This window comes from Pogona vitticeps, chromosome 4 (genome assembly GCF_051106095.1).
Source record: "Pogona vitticeps strain Pit_001003342236 chromosome 4, PviZW2.1, whole genome shotgun sequence".
In the NCBI taxonomy this organism is placed as follows: domain Eukaryota; kingdom Metazoa; phylum Chordata; class Lepidosauria; order Squamata; family Agamidae; genus Pogona; species Pogona vitticeps.
Window position 1 is genome coordinate 195,160,021 of NC_135786.1, and position 25,340 is coordinate 195,185,360.

At 38.5% G+C, this 25,340-nt stretch overlaps 1 protein-coding gene across 2 annotated transcripts; it reads right to left on the bottom strand.

Moving 5' to 3' along the window:
- Positions 1-293: 293 nt before the first annotated feature.
- Positions 294-24,126, bottom strand: LYPLA1 (lysophospholipase 1). Of its 2 annotated transcripts, none has more exons than XM_020795954.3 (9): positions 23,960-24,126; positions 22,165-22,196; positions 18,580-18,645; positions 17,449-17,496; positions 12,957-13,027; positions 7,183-7,256; positions 5,532-5,633; positions 4,280-4,456; positions 294-3,490 (listed from the first exon to the last, which is right to left on the bottom strand). In XM_020795954.3, exons 1-9 carry the CDS (start codon positions 24,026-24,028, stop codon positions 3,437-3,439), a joined length of 693 nt encoding a protein of 230 aa, XP_020651613.1. In that variant the 5' UTR covers positions 24,029-24,126; the 3' UTR covers positions 294-3,436. The 2 variants fall into 2 exon arrangements, with proteins under 2 accessions (XP_020651613.1, XP_072855024.1); XM_072998923.2 differs by lacking the exon at positions 23,960-24,126 and adding an exon at positions 23,641-23,852 and having other exon boundaries at positions 7,183-7,269; positions 12,957-13,001.
- Positions 24,127-25,340: the final 1,214 nt, after the last annotated feature.

Below are 25,340 nucleotides of genomic sequence, written 5' to 3' on the forward strand. Positions count from 1 at the left end.
CAGAAGTTATAGTATACAGAAAACAAAGACCATGATGGGTAGAGTACATTTACATGCTTGGCTTTGAGGCTCAGGATCATGGGGATCTGAAAAAGGTTTAATCATACATACTTGCCTGTTCATGTTAGCTTGTCCTCCCACGTTGGCAAGGATGTAGCAAAATCAGCAAATGCTGTTCTGATTTTTAGATGCTATTGATACTGAAGCCACCACTTTCCAGTATTTCAAACATGAAATGTCCCCTCTCTGCTTTTACTGTAGTCTTTATTCTGCTTCAAGAATTGGCTTATACATTGATTGTTCAGAATTTATTTCACAGTAACATAAAGGTTACAATTTTTCAATTACAAGAAAGCCATTTTTGCAATAGATTTCTTAACATAAACAAATATAAAATCAAAATGTTATCTTCACTATGCATTTCTACAACTTAGGACAAAGGAGAGCCAAATTAATGTTGTTTATAAAATACCCCAACTTCAATATATGGCTTCATTAACTTCCTATACATACATTCTTAAAACTGTTCAAGAGTCAATAGCACCTATTTATAAAAAGATGCATTTTGCAATTTAATGACATGTAACACACGTCATTAAGGCAAACAATTAATTTATCTAAAATAAATGTTACAAAGACAATGCTCCTTCAGCAATTCACTGTACTGAACATTATACAATAGTTCAGGAAAAACTAAAGGCCCTAATGAAATCTTTAGTTTTGCCTTTGTCAAAGCATTTGTGCTATGATATACAATTAATGCAATATTTATCAACAAGTTGGCAAGTAGATATTTCACACAAGTATTTAAATTAAAATTGATCTGAGTGTCTATTTTTATTTTTGGCAAAATATTAAGAAGCCAAATTTCAAAGTAAGCAAATCTTCTCTTTATTTGGTTACTACCATTTTGATTTCAGTAGTTTCACACATTCTTTCAAATGGTAAGAGTATTAATATAGTAAATCAACATATCTATTTGCAATTCTGATTTTTAAGAGAAAAACTACACAGTGACTATTCTATAAGAAACACTTTTTAGTAGACCACCTTCTGTTATGAAAGCATATTTCTGAGAACTTGCACACATTATCAAAGTTGTGGAACACTCTTAGTTTGCTTTCCTCTGGCAGCTAGCATTTATATAGAAATTTATTATCCAGTAAAAACAGAATAAACACTGAAAAAAGTCACGATGGTTCTATATTCAAATCATGTGAACACCAACTCTTTCCAAGGTCCCAAGTACAGAAATATCTCAGAGGGAAGGCTCTAGCTACAGAAGCATTACTACTTTTAAGGGTCAGTTAATGATTCAGCAAATCATGTGGTATAGCTATTCTTAAATTGCATTGCTTTAGGCTACGAAGAGGAAAGGAGGGCGGTATGGTTCAAGTCTCCTTCAACAATCCTCTCCAGCATACAGAATGATAGCATTTCATGGAGGTAACCTTCATTTTATCTATCAAATAAGGGGAAGGAAGCTCTCTTCTAGGTAACAAGGAAAACACTGAAATATATTATTTTCTCCCTCGCAAACATAAGTAGTATAATTCAAGATCAATTTTGCCATTCAGTTCTGCTAACATAGGTGGCTTTCAGCCTGGTAAGATATAGAAAGCCAAGAAAGGTTCAAGGGATGTAATGCACATGGCATAACAAAAGCACAAGATAAATACAAGAAGTGCCCATTGACAAGATCACATCAAGTCATTCTGGGGGCACTGCAATGCAATCTCAGTTGCAATTCATTTCTTATTATTTAAATACTTGTCTTAGCTGAAGATGCAATAAACTGATGGAAATGTAACTACATGTATACATTTGAGAAAATAAAATCACACGCATTAAAAAAAACAAAGAATGGAAGAAACCTTAGAATAATTTCAACACCAGTAGAAATAATATGTACTCATTAGTAATGCAGTATTCCGGAAATCAACAAACACTAGGATCCAGGCCATAGCCTGGGAAAGTGAATACATGCTCACATTTTTATATACTCATACCTATTTGTAGACTTCTGAATCACATGGTAGCTTTGGGTTTAATTTAACTGTTCATACCAACTGCAACAAACCCACTGAATCAAAGGGATACAGATGTTACCTTATCAAAAACAATTTCAAACAAAAGGCTTGCTCTAGTTGGGACTATCAATTTGATTTAGCCCCTAGAGTTTCATTTGTACAAGGTATATTTTGAAACAGAATGTTTTCTTTTTATTAAATATCTGCAAAAGCTTCCTGTTTGGTATCATGAGGGGAAATATGCTATCTATTTTGACAGAGACTTCAACTCTTCACAAATTAATAAGGAAATGCTGCTGCTTCATGCCAACTGTGAGATGATATACTGTATCCGAATTCATGGATGCACTGGTTTACTAGATTGGTGGTTAAGCATAGGCCCATTCCTGATAAATGCTGTATAAAATGCTTCCTTTCTTAATTTCACAATGAAATCATTTATCAAGTCACTTAAGCCAGCCTTTAAAAATTAAACTTTTGGACTACAGTAGTACCTCGTTTTACAAAATCAATGTGTTCTCTGGGACGTTACATAAAGCGAAAATTACATTAACCGAAATGCAGATTGCCATAGGAACGGGGCGGCAGCGCTATAAAACTCCAGGCACAATGCATCCTTGGGAAACTTCCTTTGCAAACAGAAAAAAACAAACATAAGAAGTAAACCGAGGCATTATTTTCTATGGATTCCATTCGTAAACCGAAAATTACGTTAATTGAGGCATTCGTAAACCGAGGTACTGGATTTTTAGTTTATGCAATATTTTGTACAAAATGCTTTATTCAGTGTTCTGCAATTTCATTTTAAAATGAGTAGCTGAGCGAGAATCCATTCTCACTCATAGAGATTCAATACTTGTCCCAGATTTCTGAGTAGCCTGATGTATACATATAAGAGATAATACTATATTTCAGCAAGGCATAAGGATAATTTAAAGATTGGACAATAGTTCTTGCTGGCACATGCAATAATATTGGTTAAAACTGACCCTTACATTAAGAATACTTTACTACTGCATGCTTATTGTGTTTTGCATATTGCATATAGTGTGGATATTTAAGCATTGACTTAGCAAGCAGTAATAAGAGATCTTGTACTTAAATTGTTCTCATTTAAACAATTATTTAAAAGAAGTAGTCCTTGGCTTTCAACAGACAACTTCAAATTTGGAGCAATCTAGCATGGAGGAGTAGCCTGACTTATATTCGAACAAGCCTTTCCTCTGCTGTATATCTATATCATGACCAGTAAAGTTTGAAAAGAGAATTATTTTTCATGACATTATGCTACCTTTTGCAATACAGTTAACACCGTAGGCAGAGATGCTTTAGAAATGTCTGCATGAAAAGAAACAAACTAGTACAGATGATGCTGGTGCATTTAACAGTAGGCTTCTTACACAGTCTCAGTCAACTGGAGGTAGTTGCTTGTCAATAAACTGTTTCACATCCATCATCTCCTGTTCAAAAAATATTAAAACAAATCATCAAGTTCAATTAATTGGTACTGATATTGCAGAAATTAATATACAAGAAAATAGCATGCAGTTCCATTCCTTACAATGCAAATTATTTTTTTTCAAAGCATCATCAAATCACCTTCCGATCATTCTTAAAACAAAAACATTTATTTAATTATAATAAAATAGGTTCTGCATATATCTTCTGTTATGCAATGAACTTGTTTGGCCAAGCCTGCAGTCCTATTCCTACTTATGGAGCTGGTCTTGCTGTACTCAATGGAAATTACTGGATTACACTATGAACAGAAGTAACCAAGCCCATGCTAAGACCATTTTCTAAAATGCTTCATATTTTGTTAGCAATGAATCCAAAGACTCTCAGACTCAATGCCACTATCATAAAAAGAAAAGTTCTTACACTTCATATATTTAACTATATAAGAATTGTCATCCTATTTGAAGAGTAAAAAATAATCAAATGGTTTTTACCCATGCCAAGAATTTAAACTACATCCAAAAAACAGATTCAATAACTTCTATCAATGCCACATGATGCATTAAGTTATTGGAACAGCAAAAGATAAATAGCACTGCAGACCAAGGGTGGCAAACATGGCCTGCAACTCCTAACACCACTAAACAAAGTAGCTAATATGACAGACTATGAGAGTTAAGTTCAAAATGTCTGAAAGACGAAAGGTGACCCACTCCTGTTTTAAAAGGGCACTACCATCAATATTTTCTCCTTTTTCCAGAGCACTCATTTTGATATAAAACATTTATTACCTCAATACATGAACTATGCATCATGCCCGAATAGGTTTTGAAAGTTACATTGGCAGGATTTATCATAGCCTTCAGCGTCTCGGAAGTGACAGAGCCAAATAGTAATGGTACTAAAGGATCACCATCACCATGGCACTGAAGAATAGGAATGTCTTTGTTGACACAGCTGATGGGACCCTATCAAAACATTAAAAAGAAGTCAGAACAACATAGGTGAAGAAATGTATTCTTCAATAAGAACCAGCTTTTCATGTCATCCATCTTCCAAGTGGTTGAGTACAGTACATGTCTACTACATGCACATATCCAACCAAGGAGGTAGGATGGGGTGAGAGACAATGACTTTTCACTATAACACAATCAGCCCTTTGGCTGGCTGGAAATAAAAACCCACATATTCCTAGATCCAACATTTTATTCACAATACAATTGGACTAGCTTCAAACATTGCTGAGATACAAACGTGGAATCAAGGAATCTGCTTTAATTGCACTCATGGACATATAAGCACTGGATGGCCAGAATCCTATCTATTCATTTAAGGCTTCTGCAACTTGCTGCAGACAACTGCAGCAAACTGACAAGGTAACAGGGCATGTCTGTCACATGCTTGATTATACATCCACTTGTTCAACTGAGATGTGCCTCAGCACCTCAATTAGCTAGAATTAGCCCAAACCAGTTATATAAACATTATGTGAACATCAGCAACATTCCAGTCAGCGGTCCCTCTAAAATTACAACTTGGGATTTTCCTTAATTTTTTTCTTCTTCAAGTGAAAAACCTTTTTATCAGCTATGTGCTAAATTGAATAGGCAAAGCAAGCATTGCTAGCTTAGAACATTCACATCAAACTTTAAATAATTACAAGTAATTTAAGAGGCTTTCATTTTAAAAAGCAATCAGTTCCTGCTAACATTATGTGCTAAAGGATTGCCTAACCTGAGTGCCTTTGCTGTAAAATTTCCTTTTTCTGTGCTAATCAAAGGAAAGACTCTGAAGATCTATTTACTTGCTATCCTTATATTGTGTCAACTAGTTATGAAACAGTTCCTTGCTTGAGTTACTGGTTTCATAAAATGGAGGTTATATTTTTCCATATTCAGGCTCTGAAAAGGGCAACAAAAATTGCATGAAAAGGGAGGCTCTTATACTGGTTTGAGCTCCTCATATAGACTGAATAAGATGGAGAAGTATTTAAAGTACGTATATCAAGTACATTCAATTTAACTTGCAAGGAAACTGTGCTACCTGTGGAAATGAAGTCCGCAGTGGAAGCCAACAGCTGAGTGCTACAACACCCGCTAATTTTTGATGTGTTGTGAGAGCGGTGTACAGTGATAAAGCTCCTCCCTATAAAAACCAAAAGCAAAGATTGTCATGAGGGTCTCAATCATGTATCACTCAAGTCCATATGAAAATATACATGCATATAAAAGATATATAATGTAAGTTTTCAAAGAGTTTCTTTCTAATATTCAGACAACTAATAAAGAATATCTTTACATCAATCAATATCAAAATATCTGCTCTGCATTCTCCCTAGTACCTTCAGATATAAGTTTCTCACTTTCAAGAGTACCTTCAAGCTAATCATACAACATTTCTAGTGGGTACTGCTCCAAGGACCTTGAAGCATATTAAGAATTAATCTGTGAAGATTCTTAGTCATCCAAGTGTGATTATCTGGAAGCTGAGTCATGACAACTGACTTCTTTCTTGTTCGGTTGAAACCTTTCACTACTCATCCAAGCAAATTCTTCAGACTGAAGAAGCTGCTTGAATGAGTAGTGAAACGTTTCAACCTAACAAGAAAAAAGTCCAGTTGCCATGACTCAACTTCCAGATTAAGAATTAATGTTATCCTGCTTCCCTCCATTTGTTCAAGAATAAATTAAATGAAGTGGCTAGTTTTGTGGAAAACTACGTGTAATTAAGTACAGTACAACATATTAAGATACTGAAGCAATAAAGTGTTCTGAACAATAAAAATTGCCATGAAACTCTTTCTTAAGAACATTACCTTCTTTCTCTTACGCTACCTTACTTCTATGAAGTTCACTATAGTTTGTCCTATTTACTCACTTTGTATGTCTGAGGAAATTGATTGTAATCCATGAAAGACATGAGGCAATCCTGCATGCAAGTACATGCTCTATCTCTATGTTACATGCATGCAATAAACCTATTAACCTTTAAAATGATCATGGATGATATAAATCTATCAGCCATAAAAGGTACCATAAGAATTTGGAGGAGGGATTGGGTGATAGTTTGTTCCAGCATACACAACAAAAGCATAGAGCTACCACTTTAAAAACTGCTGGAATCTATGGAACTGCTCCATTCCCTATGGCAGTCTGAAGCTTTAGTAATGCTGTCCATATGCCAAGTAAAAATGGCAGAATCATGTAGACAGCTAAAAAGGATAAAATATACAGTTTCTCCACTGCTCAGCCAACTCCCATATAGAGGTCTAACTAAGGCTAAAACATTTTCTACAAGGAAGCAAGGTTTAATGTGGGTATCACAGAACTAACATTGCCTAGTACATAACGACTTATTTTCTATATTTGCATACTTTTTGGTGTAAAAACTGCTACTCATCCTGGACGTTGAGAAAGCGTGAGAAATGAATTTAAATAAAAATAAGGCAAATTCAAGCAAAGACAGTAGCTAATTAACTGCTTGCACAACTGCATGCTACATCTCTACAGCAATCAAGGATGTAAGAAAATGCTGTGCAAGATGTGGTGTGGCTCTTTCAAAGGACAACAGAAAATAATGAGTGCAAACATTATTTTGACTCAGGTTACATACTAGTAGAATTGCCATATTGTAAATATTACCCGTTGTTTCCACAGAATTCATGCAAAAAAAAGGGGGGGAGCATCAATTTTACCTGAGAAAATCCTCCCAAAATTATTCTGTTTGAGGGTATTCCATTCCTTACTTCTTGCTCTATAATTGCTTTCACTGCAAAGGAAGTCTGGTTGTTAATGAAAATAACAGAAAGTGAATGACTATCATAGAAGATGACACTAAGAGACAGAATGAGCCAGTGGATCATTTAGACCAGAGGGCTGAGATCTAACATGTTATTGTCTTCATGCTCCTGACTAGAAGTTTTGGGAGTTGATACCTACATTTGATCCCACAGCAGTCTATCCAGTTGCACCATTCCCCCAGCCATCACCTCTGCAGTGTGAGACACTTCACAATTTATCTTGCCTTTTGAGTAACAAAAAATTATCCCTGCTAGAGACTCTTTGGCCAGCAGTTACCTGCTGCACCAGCTTTTCTGCTGATCCATTAATTCACTTCTTCTAACAAGCTTTGTATTTAAAAATTTGAACAAATACATTTTCATCTCATTAACTGTAAAGAGTAGATTGGGCAAACTAAAATTACAGGTATTGGAATCATACCACACAACAGAAATCTCATACCGATGTCAAGTATTTCCTCAGGTAAAAGTAAAGCAGGCAGAAGTTTAAATAATGTTTAGAAAAGTAGTCAGATACATTCTACTAACTTGTATAATATGGGTTGATAGAAAAGATCCCACAAGTTATGATCCTACCCTTACTGCTTCCCATTCTAATAGCTTGTCTACAATCTACTACAGTACAGATGGTGTATGGCAAATGGAAAAAAGGTGCAAAGAGTAATAACACTTGGTACATAATAAACCAGTACCTAACTGCAGACTTTTACCATACTCCTATTTGGTGGGAAGCAGAGCAAAGGGTTTTAAAATTCCCTAGACATATGACTGATATGCTAGTCCACTGAATGGTCAAAGAACTTTTTGATGTGACAGAATAGATTTTTTCACATATAACTTTTATTATAACTTTTAACAGTGGCTGGTACTTTGTTACATCTGTTTTCTCTTTCATTTCTTCCTCCTTCCTTATTTATTCATTTATATCACATTTTGGAAACTCAGCCTGATGGTCATGATCCATGGACAGAAGCCAAGAAAAACAACTGCTTAGAGATACTCTATACATAAAATATATATGTATATAAAAATGAATACAATCAACTCTTATCTGAATATCTGCTGGAAATGTGAGAAGGAAATTGGTACATATTTTCATATGTGGTGGGAATGTGAACAGTACAAAGATTTTGGAAATTAATTTTTAAGAAATTAACTGATATATGTGAAAGGAATTTAATCCTGAGATAGCTTTGTTATCAATATTTGTAAATGTGGAATATGATGTGGTGACTAGAGAGTTGATTACCAATTTATTAACAGGAGCCAGATTAATAATAGCCAGGAATTGGAAATCAAAACTTGAATTTCAAATGGAAGCGCTGTATAATGAAATATGAAATATTGTTATAAATGATAAATTAACTTGTAATTTAAAAGTCAAGAAAGGAGAGATTTAAAAAAATCATGTTCTGGAAAAGAGGACAATAAGGGAGAATAATAATAAAGACAATGTAAGAAGACTACTGTAAGAGGTCCCGACTAGGGTGGTGGGGAACACAACTGATTTGTATTTCTGTTTATGTATTTTATGGTGTAGTTTATAATATTTTTTTAAAAAAAGAGAGAAACTCTATATAAACATTTATACAAATATTACTCAACATTGTTTATGGCTATAGTAATTCTTAATGGCTTAAAAGATTACTTTTCTGAAAAAGTAAATCTAATTTGTTTTCATTCTTAGCATGTAAGTATCAAAGCTTTAAACGATTAAAACAGTTTATATGCTGTAAGTTGTTAACTTTTTTTTTACTAGTCAGATGTCCAACCTGAATGTAATACCATAACTGGAACATACAAATTCCCTGACTTAAAGGAAAGCTATTTAAGAATATTGGGTGTGTTGAGATCAGTTTACAGAACAGAGCAGGACCACTGTACCCACGGGATCAATATCCATGGTTTCACTTATTCACAATCTAAAAATATTAAATGGAAAAAACCAAGATGTATTACTGGAACTGGCCACTAGAAGGAACCAGAGACCATGCTAAATGGAGACAGTATGTTTGGAAGTGATCTACCGTTTTTCTGAAAATAAGACCTAACCTGAAAATAAGCCCTAGTATGATTTTTCAGGATGCTCATAATATAAGCCATACCCCAAATAAGCCCTACTTAAGTGAAACTCCGCCCTCCCCCATTGTGCAGCAACCAGAAGAAGATGACATGACTATACAGTGGACCCTCGACTTACAGACAGCTCGACTTACAGATTTCTCTGGCTGCAAAATTTAGGTTTGACTTGCAGCCGGAGACTCGACCTACAGACCAGAAAAAAACAAAAATGGAACAAAAACGGCCAGTTACGGGATTAATCAGTTTTCAATGCATTGTAGGTCAATGGAGACTTGACCTACAGACTTTTCGAACTGCAGCCACCGCTCCAATATGGATTAATTCCGTAAGTAGAGGGTCCACTGTATTTGAATAAAGGTAGATTGTTGTACATGGAAAAAAAATCCCCTGAAAATAAGCCCTAATGCAGTTTTTGGAGCAAAATTTAATATAAGACCCTGTCTTATTTACAGGGAAACACTGTATTTAGCTATGCTACCAAACAAAGATCATTTCAGCAAGATTTAATGGAATCACAACAGAAAGTTTGTACTGTACACTGTAAACTGGTGAATCAGAAAGGGACATAGTTACTTTTATTAACCTATTTCAGAAACAATAGTGTCCAGACCACAATGATACAAATTATGGCAACATGTTTATCAAGCTTAATAAAATGAAACTGTTTCAGCAACAGAACAGGAAAGCAGGACATCCACTTCTATTGTGTAATCTGCCAATAATATAAAGCCTGTTCCATGTAGATTATTACTGTGCTGTTCAATTTCAGCTGAGTTACACTACCTCATGCCCCAAATATTAAGATATTATTGTATCTTAAACAACAGGGCTGAAATACTGTTCTTTAACATACACTGTGTGAAAGCTGATGATGTCATTAGTCACAGTGCTTTTTCAAAAATAACACAATTCTGATTCCCCTTTTCCTGTGTGATCCCTTTTGTCATAGGGAAGCCGTTTGGGACCACAGGATGGAAAGTCTTCAATATCTGAAAATTGCCAGTCTCAGTAAAATCATCCTGGCAGCTGCAGGTTTTTTTGGAAACTGAAGATCCTCTCTCATCTTGCAGCCCCAACAGCTGCCCATGACAAAAGAGATCCCACAGAAGCCTCAGGACCTTGGAAAAGAAATTGGAAATGTTTTATTTCTGGAAAAAAAATCTTAAGAACGTAAGGCCAAGGGCCCATCTAGTCCAGATTCCTGTATATCCGTGGTCCCCAACCTTGGGCCTGCAGATGTTCTTGGACTTCAACTCCCAGAAATCCTGGCCAGCAGAGGTGGTGGTGAAGGCTTCTGGGAGTTGTAGTTCATTAACATCTGGAGGCCCAAGGTTGAGGACCACTGCTGTATATCACAGTGGCCCCACCAGAAGTCTCTGGGAGCACACGAGACAACTAGATACCTGTCTCCTGATACCCCTTCCCCTGCATCTGGCATTTTAAGGTACCTTTCTTTTAAACCTGGAGATTATACATCCTCATCATGGCTTGTCACCTGCAATGGACATTTTCTCCAGGAATCTGCCCAATCCCCTTTTAAAGGCATCTAAGCCAGATGCCATCACCACATCCTGTGGCAAGGAGTTCCACAGAGTAACAACACGCTGGGTCAAGGAATATTTTCTTTTGTCTGTTCTCACTCTCCCAACACTCAATTTGAATGGATGTCCACTGGTTCTGGTATTGAGTGAGAGGGAAAAGAGCTTCCCTCTATGCACTCTATCCATCCCCTGCATAACTTTATACCTCTCAATCAGGTTCCTCCTCAGGCACCTTTTCTCTAAAGAGCTCCAAACGCTGTAGCCTTTCCTCATAAGGGAGGTGCCCCAGCCCAGTCATAATTTTAGCTATTCTTCTGCACTTTTTCCAGTTCCACTATGTCTTTTTTGAGGTGTGGCAGGCAGAACTATACGCAATACTCCAGGTGTGGCCTTACCAGCGTTTTGTACGATGGCATCATAATGTTGGCCGTTTTATTTTCAATCCCCTTTTTAATGATACCTAGCATTGAATTGGCCTTCTTCACTGCCGCTGCACACCAGGCTGACACTTTCATTGAGCTGTTCACCAGCACACCAAGATCTCTTTCCTGATTCATCACAGACAGCTCAGAACCCATTTGCTGACAAATAGTTTAGATTATTGATCTTCAATTTATCAGTTTGGTCTAAAATATCCTCTCTTTTAACCTGTAACTGAATGAAGCCACTTACATATATATGATGACAACATCAGCCTTAGGTGGTGTAACATCTGGCAACAGGATGTCAGCTAATATAAGTGAGGATCTGCAATAACTCATTCAGTCTCCATGCTGCTAACATCACTTATACAAATAACCTTTTAAAAATACTGAAATCGAAAGTCACCCTATTAGGCAACCTATTAAGTAACATTTTTTTTTTAAAAAAAGAAGAGCATGGCCTAGTTATGGAAAATTTAGAACTCAGAGCCAACACTAATGTATACCACAGTGACTGCTCCAATGCCACTGAGCTATTTCCACAGAGCTTTCTTTCTTTTTTAGGTGCTATCAAATACAGCCCTTTGGAGGCCTATGAGCATTTACCATTCACACTGAGCTGTGTGCTTTTTAACTGATATATGTGAAAGGGATATTTCATTGCTTGTTTTTACTGTTTGTTTTCCTAAATATAATGATGTTCATTGAAGCATGCAGATACTTTCCTGTTGTTTTTTATTCCAGCCCTGTCACCATTCAACCACTAGAACTATTTTCTGACAGTACTGCCAAAAATTAGACTCTTGATAACTCAGATGACAAAGTAGTCTCATAGCAACTTAGAACTGAAGACACCTTGGTTTAGTGTGAGATAATCACCAGCAATAAGATTCAATGCATGCCTATAAGAAAAAACACACGCTACCTCTAGTGTCTATATAGGTATACAATATGTAGAGAGATGTATATGGCAAAGCTTCTGGGGCACCCTGGGCCTCCCTTTTTTGCTGGGAAAGCCTTTGGAAGCTTTGAGATGGGGCAGAGAGAGATTTTAAAAGTCAAAAATTGAGGTCAACTCACAACTGAGGGTCTCAGCAGCAGTAATCCAGTTGTGATTTTTTTTACTTTTAAATTCTCTCTCCCCACTCCCAAAGGCTTCCCCAGGGCAAAAGGAACCTTAGAGCGCCTTGGAACATGGAATTGAGAGATATGAGACTTTAAATCATTTAATTTAATTATTTCAGGTGCCCCAGTCTGGCTGACATCAGTGCAAGCTTACAAAGTAGGATTTTGCCCATTGTTACTTTTAGCCATATGAAACTCTCTTGACTGCAAACAGCCTAGGACTATTTTATTTCTAATTATACACAGACACATACACACCATGAATATGAAGCAATACCTCTTCCAATGCATCCCCAAATCTTAGCTGAGCTGTATCAGAACTTTAACTGCAATAATTAAAACCTCTATGCAGAACAAAAATTTGTTGAACTGAAACTACTATATGATACAAATTAAAGCTGCAGATAATGCTGCAATTACAAGTCAAGCTGAAAGTCTGAAAGAACAAAGCAATTTTTCTTTTCTGTTTCATCAAAGACAACGTTGTTATAGAACATACCATTCTCTGATGCTTGCTTGATCCCAGCTTCATCTTCCTGTGAATCTGGAGCAAGTCCAATGATATCAAACCTTAAATCAAACCTTAAATCAGTATATTACATGTCTTTACACAACGGTAATGCCCACAACAAAAAGTTGTAAGACATCTATGAAATGTATATGTATGACAACATATTAAACTTAGCCAAGTATATTTTGAGGTCTCTAACCATATATTTCGTATCATGAGGAACTGTGTACAGTATTTCTAAATACAGCAGTCACCTGCAAAGTAACAGTCTAGAATTAGACTATGACACATTTAGTTTAAAAGATTTTTAACATGCTGTTTCAAGAGCAAAATAAAATAATCATCCTCAAGATGAGCAGGACAAAGGCAGGACAGAAACCTACTTGAATGTCAAAACTCTCACTCTCCTCCAAGAGACATGCTATCAATTCTCTGGGGAGGCTCAGAGGAGAAACAGTGGGAAGGGGAACTGTTCTGCTCCCAGTTCCAGTATAAATTATCTATCTTTATATGCTAATACATGAAGACATGTGCTAACAGTCACAGAAGTGATGAAGCATCAGGGACTGCCTGATTGTGCCTTATAAACTTTACAAATGTTTTAAATAACGGAAGCTGATGGGCAACATGGAAACTTTGGACATTGCTTTTTCCAGAGAAAGCAATATAGCAGTTGGGGAATAATTAAGGCCTCATATTATATAGGGTCAAGAGAAGCCATGTGAGCAATGAAAAAACAATCTGAGAACAGGTACCAGTAGACTAAATAGCCAAAATGCTCCACTATACAGATGTAGAATTTTCTTGGAGCTCGCACAAGGAGGCATTCAGCATTTCCCCATGCAGACATAAACCCAGTGCTAAGCTATGGAAGCAAGCAAGCCTGGAAAGTGCTCTAAAAGCACTGTGAAGAAAAGGCAAGGCAGACCACTACAAATTTTTGCTGGCAAAAAGAAGCATTGACCCAAAAAAAAAAAAAAAAAAAAAGATGAATTCTCTCTACCTTCCCCTTTGTTTCTGCAGAAGCAGTAAGCAACTTGCTCAAAATGAGGGTGATCTCTCGCATGTACAACAATAAGCTGGACAATGTGAATTGGTCTAAGCAAGGAGTTATGCCCCACCCACGTTAAACAGGATACTGTTGTTAGGGGTTGGATGGCCAGGTCAAGCGTGGCAAGAAGGACAGTTGAGGAAAGAAATACAGTAAGCAATGAGACAGGGAATAGAAAAACAATACACAATGATCAGATGCAGGATGCTTTCAGTAGGGAGGGCCTGCTGTTAAGAAACTGCTGTATTGGGAAGGAAAACAAGGTAGCTGATACCCTGCAATGCAGAGAAAAGGACTGACAGAACAAGGAACAAAGAAAGACACTGAAGTTTTGAGAAAATATTTTTAGAATGAACTGAAGAAAAGAAGCAATAAACAAGAAGTGAATCTAGGAATTAAATTCACATGTAATTACAGTATCAATTATACATGACAAAGCACCTGTGTTTTAAGTACTTCATGAGTGGTTGAAATAGAAGATCCAGAGAAAAATAAAAGCAAAGAAGTAAAAAATTAAAAAATGTTGTGGTACTTTAAAGCAGTGGTTCTTAACCTTTGTTACTCGGATGCTTTTGAACTGCAACTCCCAGAAACCCCAGTCAGGACAGCTGGTGGTGAAGGCTTCTGGGAGTTGCAGTCCAAAACTCCTGAGTAACCCAAGGTTAAGAACCAGTGCTTTAAAGCCTAAGTGTTACATTTCTGAAAGTTTTTGTGGATACATCTACTTTTGGAATCCACAACAGCTCAATATTTTTAGGTGCCACAACATTTTATTTTTGTCTGTATATGCTTGCACAGACTAACACAATTTTGAAACAGAATACAGTGGTGCCTTGACTTACAAACGTCCCAACATATGACCATTTCGAATTGCAACCAGCTCCGGCTGCAAAATTTTGCTTCAACTTGCAGCCAGAGCTTCAAGTTGCAAACAAAAGAGGCAGAGAAAAAAGGCAGGGAATTCAAATTAGAGGGCTAACCGTTGGTCGGGGAAGACCTTCTTTATAGCTCTTTTGCCCCAACGGTTAGTGTGCGTGCGTTTGTAGAGAGGGTTCGGGCTGCCTGGTGCTGCTTTCTGCTTCTGGGTGAGTACATTTACAGGGTATTGCATGGTGGGTTTGGGCGGTTATGTTTCTGTGCTGTGATTTTTTTGTTTTTTGCTGTGTGTGTTTTCCCAGACCCATTGCATTCCGATGGAGCTGGCTGTGTGGGGGGGTATTTTTCCCCCCAGCCCCATGGCATTCCGCTGGGGCTGGCTGGGGGGGGGGGGCTTGATTTTTTTCCCCAGCCCAATCACGTTCGCATGGAGATAGCTGTGGGGTGTGTGTGTTTGATTTTCCCCCCAGACCCATCACCTTCCAATGAGGCTTGGAGTGGTTTTTTTGTGATTATTTTTTTCCACCAGAATGGATTAATGGGGTTTCAATGCATTCCTGTGGTAAATGGTGCTTTGACTTACGACCATTTCGAGTTACGACCATCTTCTGGAACAGATTATGGTCGTAAGTCGAGGCACCACTGTATTTTATTTTTGGTCTGCTCATTTGCTTTCAACAGGAGCTCCCCACAAGGTGATTAAGTTACGCCTCTCCTAGTAAGCAAATAAAATGCTGAGAAAATCTTCACTTTGTATTTTCTCATCACCTGCTGCTGAAACAAAGCAGAGATCAAAAAAAGAAAGGGTGCAAGTGGGTTCTGGACAAGAGACCCAAAGGTGAACAATGCTTCCAGAGGAGGTTCCTGTTTTTAAGATGTTTGTACAGCAGAAATTATTCTTTAGTTTGAATTAAAGAATTAAATCTGCTATATTGGGAAGCAGTAGTAATAAATTCTGGGGAAAGCCACAAATAAATACTGCCACCCATACTCGCTGTGTGCACCTTAAGAGATCAGATGAAAGACAGAACCAATTGTCTTTGATTTCTTTCCTTTTCCCATGGCAGGCATTCTGCTGAGGAAAAAAGTATCACTTTTTATATTCTATAGCCCACAGCTACAGTACAACTGTGGCTTTAGCTCATTAGCCCTTTTTATAGCTTGTTAAGGCAGCTTCTGCAACAGCCATCCAGATCTGCAGAAGGTTCAGCTACTGCAGAGGTGCCTTAACAAGCTGCAAATAACTGCTGATTATCAATTTCTTTCTCCCTCTTTGTTACAATAGTCTCTTAAGAGATCCAGCACAGGTTTGTTCCAATACTACACTAACTCTCCTTTTTCTATGTTGCCTCCCTGCTTTGTGGAACAAGGCTGCTTTTATTGAAAAGAAAAATGTTCCCTTACATCAGGATTGTGTTAATATGAAAACCAGCTCAAAATGGAAACCAGCCTCCTTTACTTTCTTTACAATAAGAAAAATCTCTGTGGGATATAAATTTCTGGTGGCTAGCGGGTTATGGTTAGAATCAGCACATGTAAAACTCCAAATGTTAAATTTGAAGATAAGGGCTTCTCTGCGTTGGCCAAAGAGATCACACTGCCTAAGTGGATGCAAATACATTAGCCCCCCCCAAAAAAAAAATCAAAGCACCATCAATGGAGGAAAATAATTCAAATGGGGGGTTCTGGATGATTTGCACCGTATGTTGTATAGTCAATAGAAAATATAAATCTGGCCATCCTAATTCCAGGGTAATTCCCAGGGCTTGAAAAATTTTAGAATGTCTCACCAGTCAGTCAAAAGTTTCACCAGTCAGCATGACCAGACTATAGCCTTGCAATTTATTAGGATTGGGAATCACCGATTTATACACTCAAGACTTGGATTGCTTAATTAACTTCATGCCTGTGGGGTCATGAAGCTTGTCTTTTGAGTGCCTTTCTTTTGAATGTCTCCAGCAAAAATAAAACTTAAAGCAAAAGCGTCTGGCCTCTTAGGAGCCATGGTTCCTACACACTCCAGGATGTCTCCTCATTTGGTTGAAATTGGGAGCAGGGAATCTTCATATTCTCCAGCATGGGACTACTCTACATTTTCCTGCAGAGCTATATCTCTATGTACTGTTCAAACTCTCTTCTTGTGAGAAGAAGGCAGTTTTCCTTTTGCAATAGGAGGGGGGAGGGGAGGACTTCAGGATTAGAGAGAGAGAGACAGGTGGCGGGGAAGGAGGCAGGGAGGGAGGGAACTGTGACTTGTCCAGCAGCATTTTTCACTCATCACAGATGAGTGGACGAGTGCATTTTTCAAGCCCTGGTAATTCCCATATTATTTGACAGTGCAGTCCCCCTGTAAGAAGGCAAAACCAAGCTCTAACATTCATGTAATCCATGGATATCTATCATTTTGTAGAGGCAAACATCAATCTTCTATCCTTCATCACCCCATTCTCCTTAGTACACAGATTCACTCCTTGGGAACTATATAATCGGTATTTGATAAAACAATAAGCCAAATAAAATAAACTTCTACAAATGTTATTCCAAATTACTCACCAAGAAGGCATAGCCATATTCATGTTTAGAGAAACCGGCATAACTGGCCTGGAAATTGGAGGGTGGAAAGTTTAGTTACTCTCACAGTAGTCCCGAGCCATCATTCACAAAGCAGAGTCCCATAGTAAAAACTGTGTACATTTACAAGATACAGCAAAAAATGGACTTAAATATGATACCATTGTATAGTTAGGTCATAAGTACCATGACCTAATTATTGTACTTGATTGTTTCAAGTTGTTACTAAACCTATCACCTTTCCCCAATTCTTTTCTAAAATGTCACACAGTACAATTTGTGTAATATCTGAGTTAGTGAATGGTATTTTAGGCCTTATGGTTGCCAAGCAGTTAGAAATCAACTAGCACAACTTGCTTCTCTTTAAACCTTCAAGAAATTTTCTCCAACACCAGCATCACCTCCACTCTTTCCCCTACCCCTCCACAACCTCTTCCTCATAGACTAAACAGAACACCATCCTATGATCAAAAGGCCTCCACTCCCAAGTTCAGACACCTAATAATTTTATTGAAAGAGACAGAACCCTGGTCTGCCTCCATATTGACAGGAAGCTGGCTGATATGAACACTGAGTAGAAAGGATGATAGTTCCCCCCCCCCCCAGTAAGACAGATAAGTTAACAAGGAAAAACTCTTTGCAATAGTGAAGGCTGGACCTGGTTCGAAACAAGGTATCTAGCCCCAGCATTTTCCAGCTACTGTCTTCTAAGTTCTGATAGTGGCATGGACAGATATTGACTGTCTTCGCTGTTAAGAAATACTATTACCATAGGGTGCTTGAGGACTACTGAATTTTGCATCCATTGTGATCATAACAGCAGCATTCCCTAGATGCATGCAGGTCCACTCCACAGTTAGGCTCCTATTTGTTCATCTCAAGCAACTGGGTATTCCAAGAACAGTTCTTGCTTATCTCAACATACACATGATGAAATGGAACACAGTTCAGAAGTCTAACTAAAAGGAACTCATAGTGGTTGATATCTGCTCCATGATGCACACTCAAATACAGCTTGTCAGAAATTATTAGTCATCACTCCCAAATAGTAAAAATTTGGAAGAATAAACCATAAGAAAGGAGAGATGAACTGAAATGGATTAACATACTTACGCATGTGGACAAATATACTTTATGTGTGGGCTTCTGATACCAGCAAATGCTTCTGCCCATCCATGCCTATTTGAACATATGGAATAAATTGTAATTCATAATGAAGTCGTTTACACAGCCATGCACCTTAGAGGGAATCTTGCCAATGACTTATAAACTGAAAGCTAAAAGGTACAGTATAGAGAACAAAATTAAGATGCTCAAATTTGTCTACAAAGGTTCACTCTGTACAAGTATATTTCCATAAGCACTTGATAATAAATATAGTATTGATTTCTTCACTTTGCTGCATCAAAAATGTAGCCATTCTCTATGTTACGGCTAAATCTAATTTTAGTTTCTGTTGTCTGCAAACAAATAATCACTGCAGCAAGTTAAAATGCATACTAACCTGTTTCCTCAAAAATAAGACCTAACCTGAAAATAAGCCCTAGTATGATTTTTCAGGATGCTCCTAATATAAGGCAATACCCCAAAATAAGCCCCAATTAAGTGAAACCCCGCCCTTCACCATTGTGCAGCAACCATTAGAAGATGACATGACCATACTTGAATAAATGTAGATTGTTGTATATGAAAAAAATAAAACATCCCCTGAAAATAAGCCCTAATGCATTTTTGGAGCAAAAATTAATATAAGACCCTGTCTTATTTTTGGGGAAACACAGTAGTTAAAGAAATATTAATTTCAACATGGAAATATGAGCTGCAGAATTGCTGGAAATTCTGAAAATTGCTGGAAATATAGACAAAACAGAGGGAAAAATAATTTGGGGAAAATTGAAATATATGTTAAGTAGGCTGTAGACCTGCAGCTTAGTGGCAAGTGAGGCAGGGGCCTTCTGAAGAAAGACCAGAAGAGACTCCACTGTGCCTCCTTGACGGGGTCCTTTCAAGCTCTGCAGTTCTAAAAGCTTGATGATGAGTTCTCTGAACTTTTGGTAACTTCAGCCACACTAAGATTCAAATGTCAAAGAAACTTACTAGGCTGTAAATACCACTGAACACAGTAAGCACATGTAACATAGGAGTGGAGCACTTGGCCTAGCAACTGTATTGCACTTCAACTCCCAAAAGTCAAACCACAATCTCTTAAAGGCAAGGAATCATGAGGATTATGATCCAAGACAACTGTAGAAGCAGACATTCCCATCTTATATATACGAACTATACAATAACCACTTCTTTATGGTGAAGCTAAAAGGAAATGACAATCTGCACATAAATGAAAGTTTCTTTAAATATTTTAAGCACTTATATTAATTTTTTGATAAGTAGGCCCCCAAAGATTTGTTTACATAATCAGTTTCCTCCGTTGTTCAGATGTGCATTTAGTTAAAGTTTTTTTTTTTTCTAAAACTATCTAAGGAACAAAATGGACACTCTATATCTTGCATAGCAACTAGCAAAGTGGATCCTCCAGCTAAGGATAATACTGCAGTTTTTTCATTGAAGCTAGAAATAGCCAAGTGCATTTTGAAAGGCCAAGATCATATAAAGATCTACCAGACAAGTACGAGTGTTTTCTAATAACAAGCCTTGGCTAAATAGAGAAGTGCGCCTTTTATTAAAAGCCAGAAATGCTGCTTTTCATTCTGGTGATGAACTACAGTACAGAGAGGCTAGAGCTAAACTGAAAAGGGGCATTAAGGATGCCAAAGCTATGTACAGCCAGAGAATTGAACAACACCTTGAAAGTTCTGACACTCGCCGAGTGTGGCACGGCCTAAGACAAATCACTGGTCAGAGTAACAAAAACAGTCTGTGTAGCAGCAGTGATTTTTTGGCTGAGCAGTTAAATCAATTTTTCAGCCGTTTTGAGGTGGAAACAGGAACAACCATTATTCCAGCACCTACTGTCTATAATACATCACTAGAATCTACCATCAACAGACAACCTCTAGTACTGCAGATTTCAGATGTGAGACGCGCTTTCCAGAATATTAATGTTCGAAAGGCAGCTGGACCAGATGGAATCATGGGACGAGTTATTAGGGGCTGTGCTGCAGAATTAGCTGGAGTTTTTACGGATATTTTCAATCTATCCTTGTTGCAGTGTTCAGTCCCCACTTGCCTGAAGACATCTATTATAGTGCCAGTCCCCAAGCAGTCAGCTGTGGTATCTCTCAATGATTACAGACCAGTAGCTTTAACATCTGTTGTTATGAAATGTTTTGAGAGATTGGTGCTGGATTACATTAAGGCTAGTCTTCCACCTTCTTTGGACCCATGGCAATTTGCATACAGGAAAAATAGATCTACTGATGATGCTGTGTCCATTGTACTCCATACTGTATTGAGCCACTTAGAACATCAGGGAACTTATGCGAGGCTGTTGTTTGTGGATTATAGCTCTGCTTTTAATACCATTCTACCAAATAGGTTGTTTTTTAAAATGATCAACCTGGGATTACCTCAGGAGATATGCATGTGGATAAAGGATTTTCTGACAGATAGGCCACAGTCAGTAAGGATGGGATCTCACCATTCTTCTACCCTGGTACTAAGTACAGGAGCTCCCCAGGGCTGCGTGCTAAGTCCCTTCCTCTATTCCCTGTACACACATGATTGCACCCCACTGTGTAACACCAATGCAATTATTAAATTTGCGGATGATACGACAGTGGTGGGGCTCATAAATAAGAACAATGAGTCTGCTTATAGAAAGGAAGTACAAAAGTTGATACTTTGGTGTAAAGAAAATCATCTCACACTTAACATCAAAAAAACTAAAGAACTCATAATTGATTTTAGGAGGAAGAGATATGTACATTTACCACTGTACATAAACGGTGAGGAAGTGGAGAGAGTTGGTAGTTTTAAATTTCTGGGTACTTACATCTCAGAGGACCTCTCATGGACTATAAATGCCAACATGCTAATGAAGAAGGCACAGAAGAGGCTGTATTTCCTGAGAATGCTCGGCAAGTTAAATTTATCTCAGCATTTGCTTCTGTCATACTATCGTAGCACCATTGAGAGTGTCCTAACCTATGGCATTCTGGCATGGTTTGGGAGTAGCTCTGTAGCGGACAAAAAAGCTCTACAGAGAACCATTAAAATTGCCCAGAATATCATCGGGCTCCAGCTACCAACCCTGGATGACATCTTCACATCCCGCTGTCTAAGGAAATCACATAGCATCCTGAGAGACTCTTCCCATCCTGCTTATAACTTTTTTGAACTGTTACCATCTGGCAGAAGATATAGAACAATTAAGACTCGGACCACACGTTTTCTCAATAGTTTTTATCCCAGAGCTATAATTGCAATTAATAATGAGCTTAAAGACCACCAGTAGTGAATAATTAGTTGGACTGTGTAACTTGGCCTGCGGTGTAGATGTTTGTATTTTTAGTGGGGGACTTTTAGTGGGTGGGGAGTGTTTGGAAATTTTATGTGTGTGCATGTGTCTGGTCTCTGGGTGTCTGTGAATTTCGTTGTATGTGTATATACTTACAATGACAATAAATTATTATTATTATTATTATTATTATTATTATTATTATTATTATTATTATTATTATTATTATTATTATTATTATTATTATTATTATTATATACCAAGAAAATGATTGTACTCACCCAGTATCTCCTAATCCGTGAAGAAATATAACCTAGAAAATAACAACGCAAAAATGAAACTGCTACTTTAGTAAATCTGATCTCCATACAGCCAACCACACTAAAAGCAGCTCATTTGACCAGATTTGTATCAACAAGGGGATACAAAAGTATTAACTCACAAAAGTATTAAACCCTATTACAGTATAGCTCCACCATCAATAACATTACAAAGTACTGTAAAGAATTACATTTTGGGTGCACACAATTGTTTCATGAGCCTAATGCCCCCCAAAAATATTCAGGGTTAGTTTTATAAGTCTACTATTAAGAGGTCCATTAAAAATTATCCCACATCTCATATTTATGCTATCAGTCAGGTAGTTGCTCTGATTAAAATATTTTCACCCCAACTTTCTTTTCAAAAAAGACCCAAGGCACTTACATCATTAAAAAAGGTGTTTAAAACTAAAAACAGTAAGTGTACAAATATTTTAAAAGGATCAAACAACTACCACATTAAAAATGGTAAACACAAGCAACACATACAAAGCAGTAAGGCACAACAATCCTTTTAAAAACCCCACTCAATCAGCCAGACCCTAAAGGAAAACCTGCTTGAAGAGAAAGGTCCTCGCCTAGTTGCAGAAGGACAGCAAAGATGGGGCCAGCCAATGTTGGGGAGCAACAACCGAGAAGGTCCTCTCCCATGTCCCCACTAAATGTACCAGTGAAGATGGTGGGACATGGAAAAGCCTTTGCTGATTATCATTAACACCCAAGCAGACTCATAAAGGGAGACACAGTCCTTGAGACAGCTTGGAATCAAGCTGTTTAAGGCTTTACAGATCTGAATTGACCCCGGAAACATATCACTGTGACCTGCCCCAGTTACTGTATATAACTGATACTGAAATAATATGTTTAGCTCCAATTCCCATTATTGCAGATTTTGATGCAAGTACAGTATTGGCATTCAGTTTTGAAAAGAAACAACTTAGAGGTGATGCAATATTTTATCACAACCACATCGTTCAATCCATGAAAACGTGAACATGCACTGCTTTCTCTAAGCCCTTTCAACAATTCATCAACTTCCAACACTTAGTTGTGATTCAATTTCTACTTAAGCACCACCTGTCCCGCCAGGATGTAACACCAGTGAGAGACACCAGTTGGATCCTGCTCATTTGAGCTGCACAATCAAAAAGCAAAGAAACCACACAAATGGATCCCTGGTCCCTGTTCTTAGCACAAAGGTAAACGTCTCACAGGAAAAGTCTTTGGTCCCTTCAAGTATAAGTACACTTGTAAAACCAGAGTTCAAACTTTAGGTGGGAGAGAAGGGGAGTCTGGAAAGGGCAGGCATTTCAGTTCTGGTTGTCTTCTGTTCTAGGATGTCTGGCTTCTCCTACAAGAAGTGTGAGTTAGCCCAGATATAAAGAGAAATGCCCCATTTGAGCAAAGCAAAATGGGAAGAAGAAGGCACGACCTTACCACGGAGGAGGGCGCCGAGCAGCCTTCCAGGACCAGGCCAATGACCAAGGCAAGAGGCGCCTACATGCCCTGGCGGGCCTAGGCGAAAGGGCCTTACAGCACGTATCCCCCCTTCACAACACGTTCATTCAGAAGCGAAGTCACGCGCTGGGTTCAGCGGGCCTTACTCCTCAGGAGACCCCTCCGAGGCTGGCAGGCAAGGCCACTCAGGAATCCACCCCCACCGCCGCTGCCACATCTTCCCCTCTTCTCCTCCCCGCCCCCGTCCCTCAGACGAGGCCTTCCCGGCACCGCTCTCCGGCTCCTCCGCCCCACTCACCGCAGCAGTGGCTTTCCTGGCGGCCGGGACGATAGCTGGGAGCGGAGCGGACATAATGTTGCCGCACATGCACTGGCCTCTCTTCCCTCAGTGGCCGGGGAGGAACCGACAGCTCGGGAGGCGGCCGCCGAGGGTGGAGAAACGGGCGGGGCGGGGAACGTATTGGAAGGAGGGCCGCTGAGGGGGCGGAAGCTGCTCAACCCCTCCTCCTCCAGCAGCGCCCCCGCCCCGGCGCCGGGCGTCCTAGAAGGCGGGCTCCCGCTCGGCCCCGCCCACGGCGGCATCGACGTCTCCCTCTCACAGGAAGCTTCTCCAGACGCCGCTGCACTTCAACTCCCGTCATCCCTCAGCATTGGCTGCGTGAGCTTGGGCTGATGGGAGTTGCTGTCCAGCAACTGTGTGGCAGCTCCTTCGTTGTTTTTCGTTGTTTTACGCGCTTTCCGGCCTGGGTAGGCCGTTCCTGTTCGGGTTAAGGGGAATTTTAGATTAGGTTGAGGTTGAGTTTTTAAACTGGGCCGCCAGGTTATTTTTGATGTTCTCTTTTATTTCTATGTTTAAAGCCAAACTTTCAGAGGTAAAGTTAAAAGTATCAGGAAGGGGAGAAAAAAGTGGAGGGTACAGTGCTAATCTTATGCAGGACCAAGTGATACTTTTAATTGACCATTAGGAATATGATAGGGAAGAGATTCAGCATCTAGCAAAACAAAAAACTTTAAATGATAAATCATCCTCATCAAGATTGTGCATTGCATTCTTATGGGTAGTTCCAAACTTGTTTGCTGTTATTAATGTCTCAGATTCACATGGCTGATGAGGAGGAGGCCAAGTTCACTTCTTCGATGGAGATCATGCAGCATGCAAGTTGGTTTCAAGCGCCTCCTCAGCTAGCAGTTTTTCCTGAATTGTAATCTTACATGCAGTTCAGCCTGGTTTGCTGACGTAGGTATTCATCGGGGTCTCTGATGAATTTTCGTACACAACCGAAAATGTACCTATGGGAGAGAGATGTTGAAATGGCTTTACCGCTCTTAATCAGGACATTTCCCACTTGCTGTCCAGAAAATGAGATGCATCACTCCCCCCGTGCATAACAGTGTCTGCAGCTGCCTTGAGGAGACAATGGACAAATGAAGTCTTATGTGATGAGGAGATAGCAGTCTGCCTTTCTCCAAAGCAGCAGCAAAGAATTCTTAATTTATTGCACATGAAACGTTAGTGTAAATAGTTAAGAATTGTTTAAATAAATAACAAGTATTACAGGGGCATCACTGTAGTCTATTTTCTTGCCCAATATGTTGAAAGACAGAGTAGTTTATAACAATCCTGGAATATAACCCCGTTTTTATTTCCAGTGTTGCGATTGTGTGACGAACAAAAGTCT

Bases quoted from the DNA above. Each gene is read 5' to 3' on its own strand.
- LYPLA1 (XM_020795954.3), bottom strand. From the start codon at position 24,028: ATGTGCGGCAACATTATGTCCGCTCCGCTCCCAGCTATCGTCCCGGCC. The intron at 4,457-5,531 runs GTAGCACAGTTT...ATGTTTTGATAG, and splicing joins TGCGGACTTCATTTCCACAG to GGTCCCATCAGCTGTGTCAA. The intron at 3,491-4,279 runs GTAATAAATGTT...TTTTTTGAACAG, and splicing joins TGCATAGTTCATGTATTGAG to GAGATGATGGATGTGAAACA.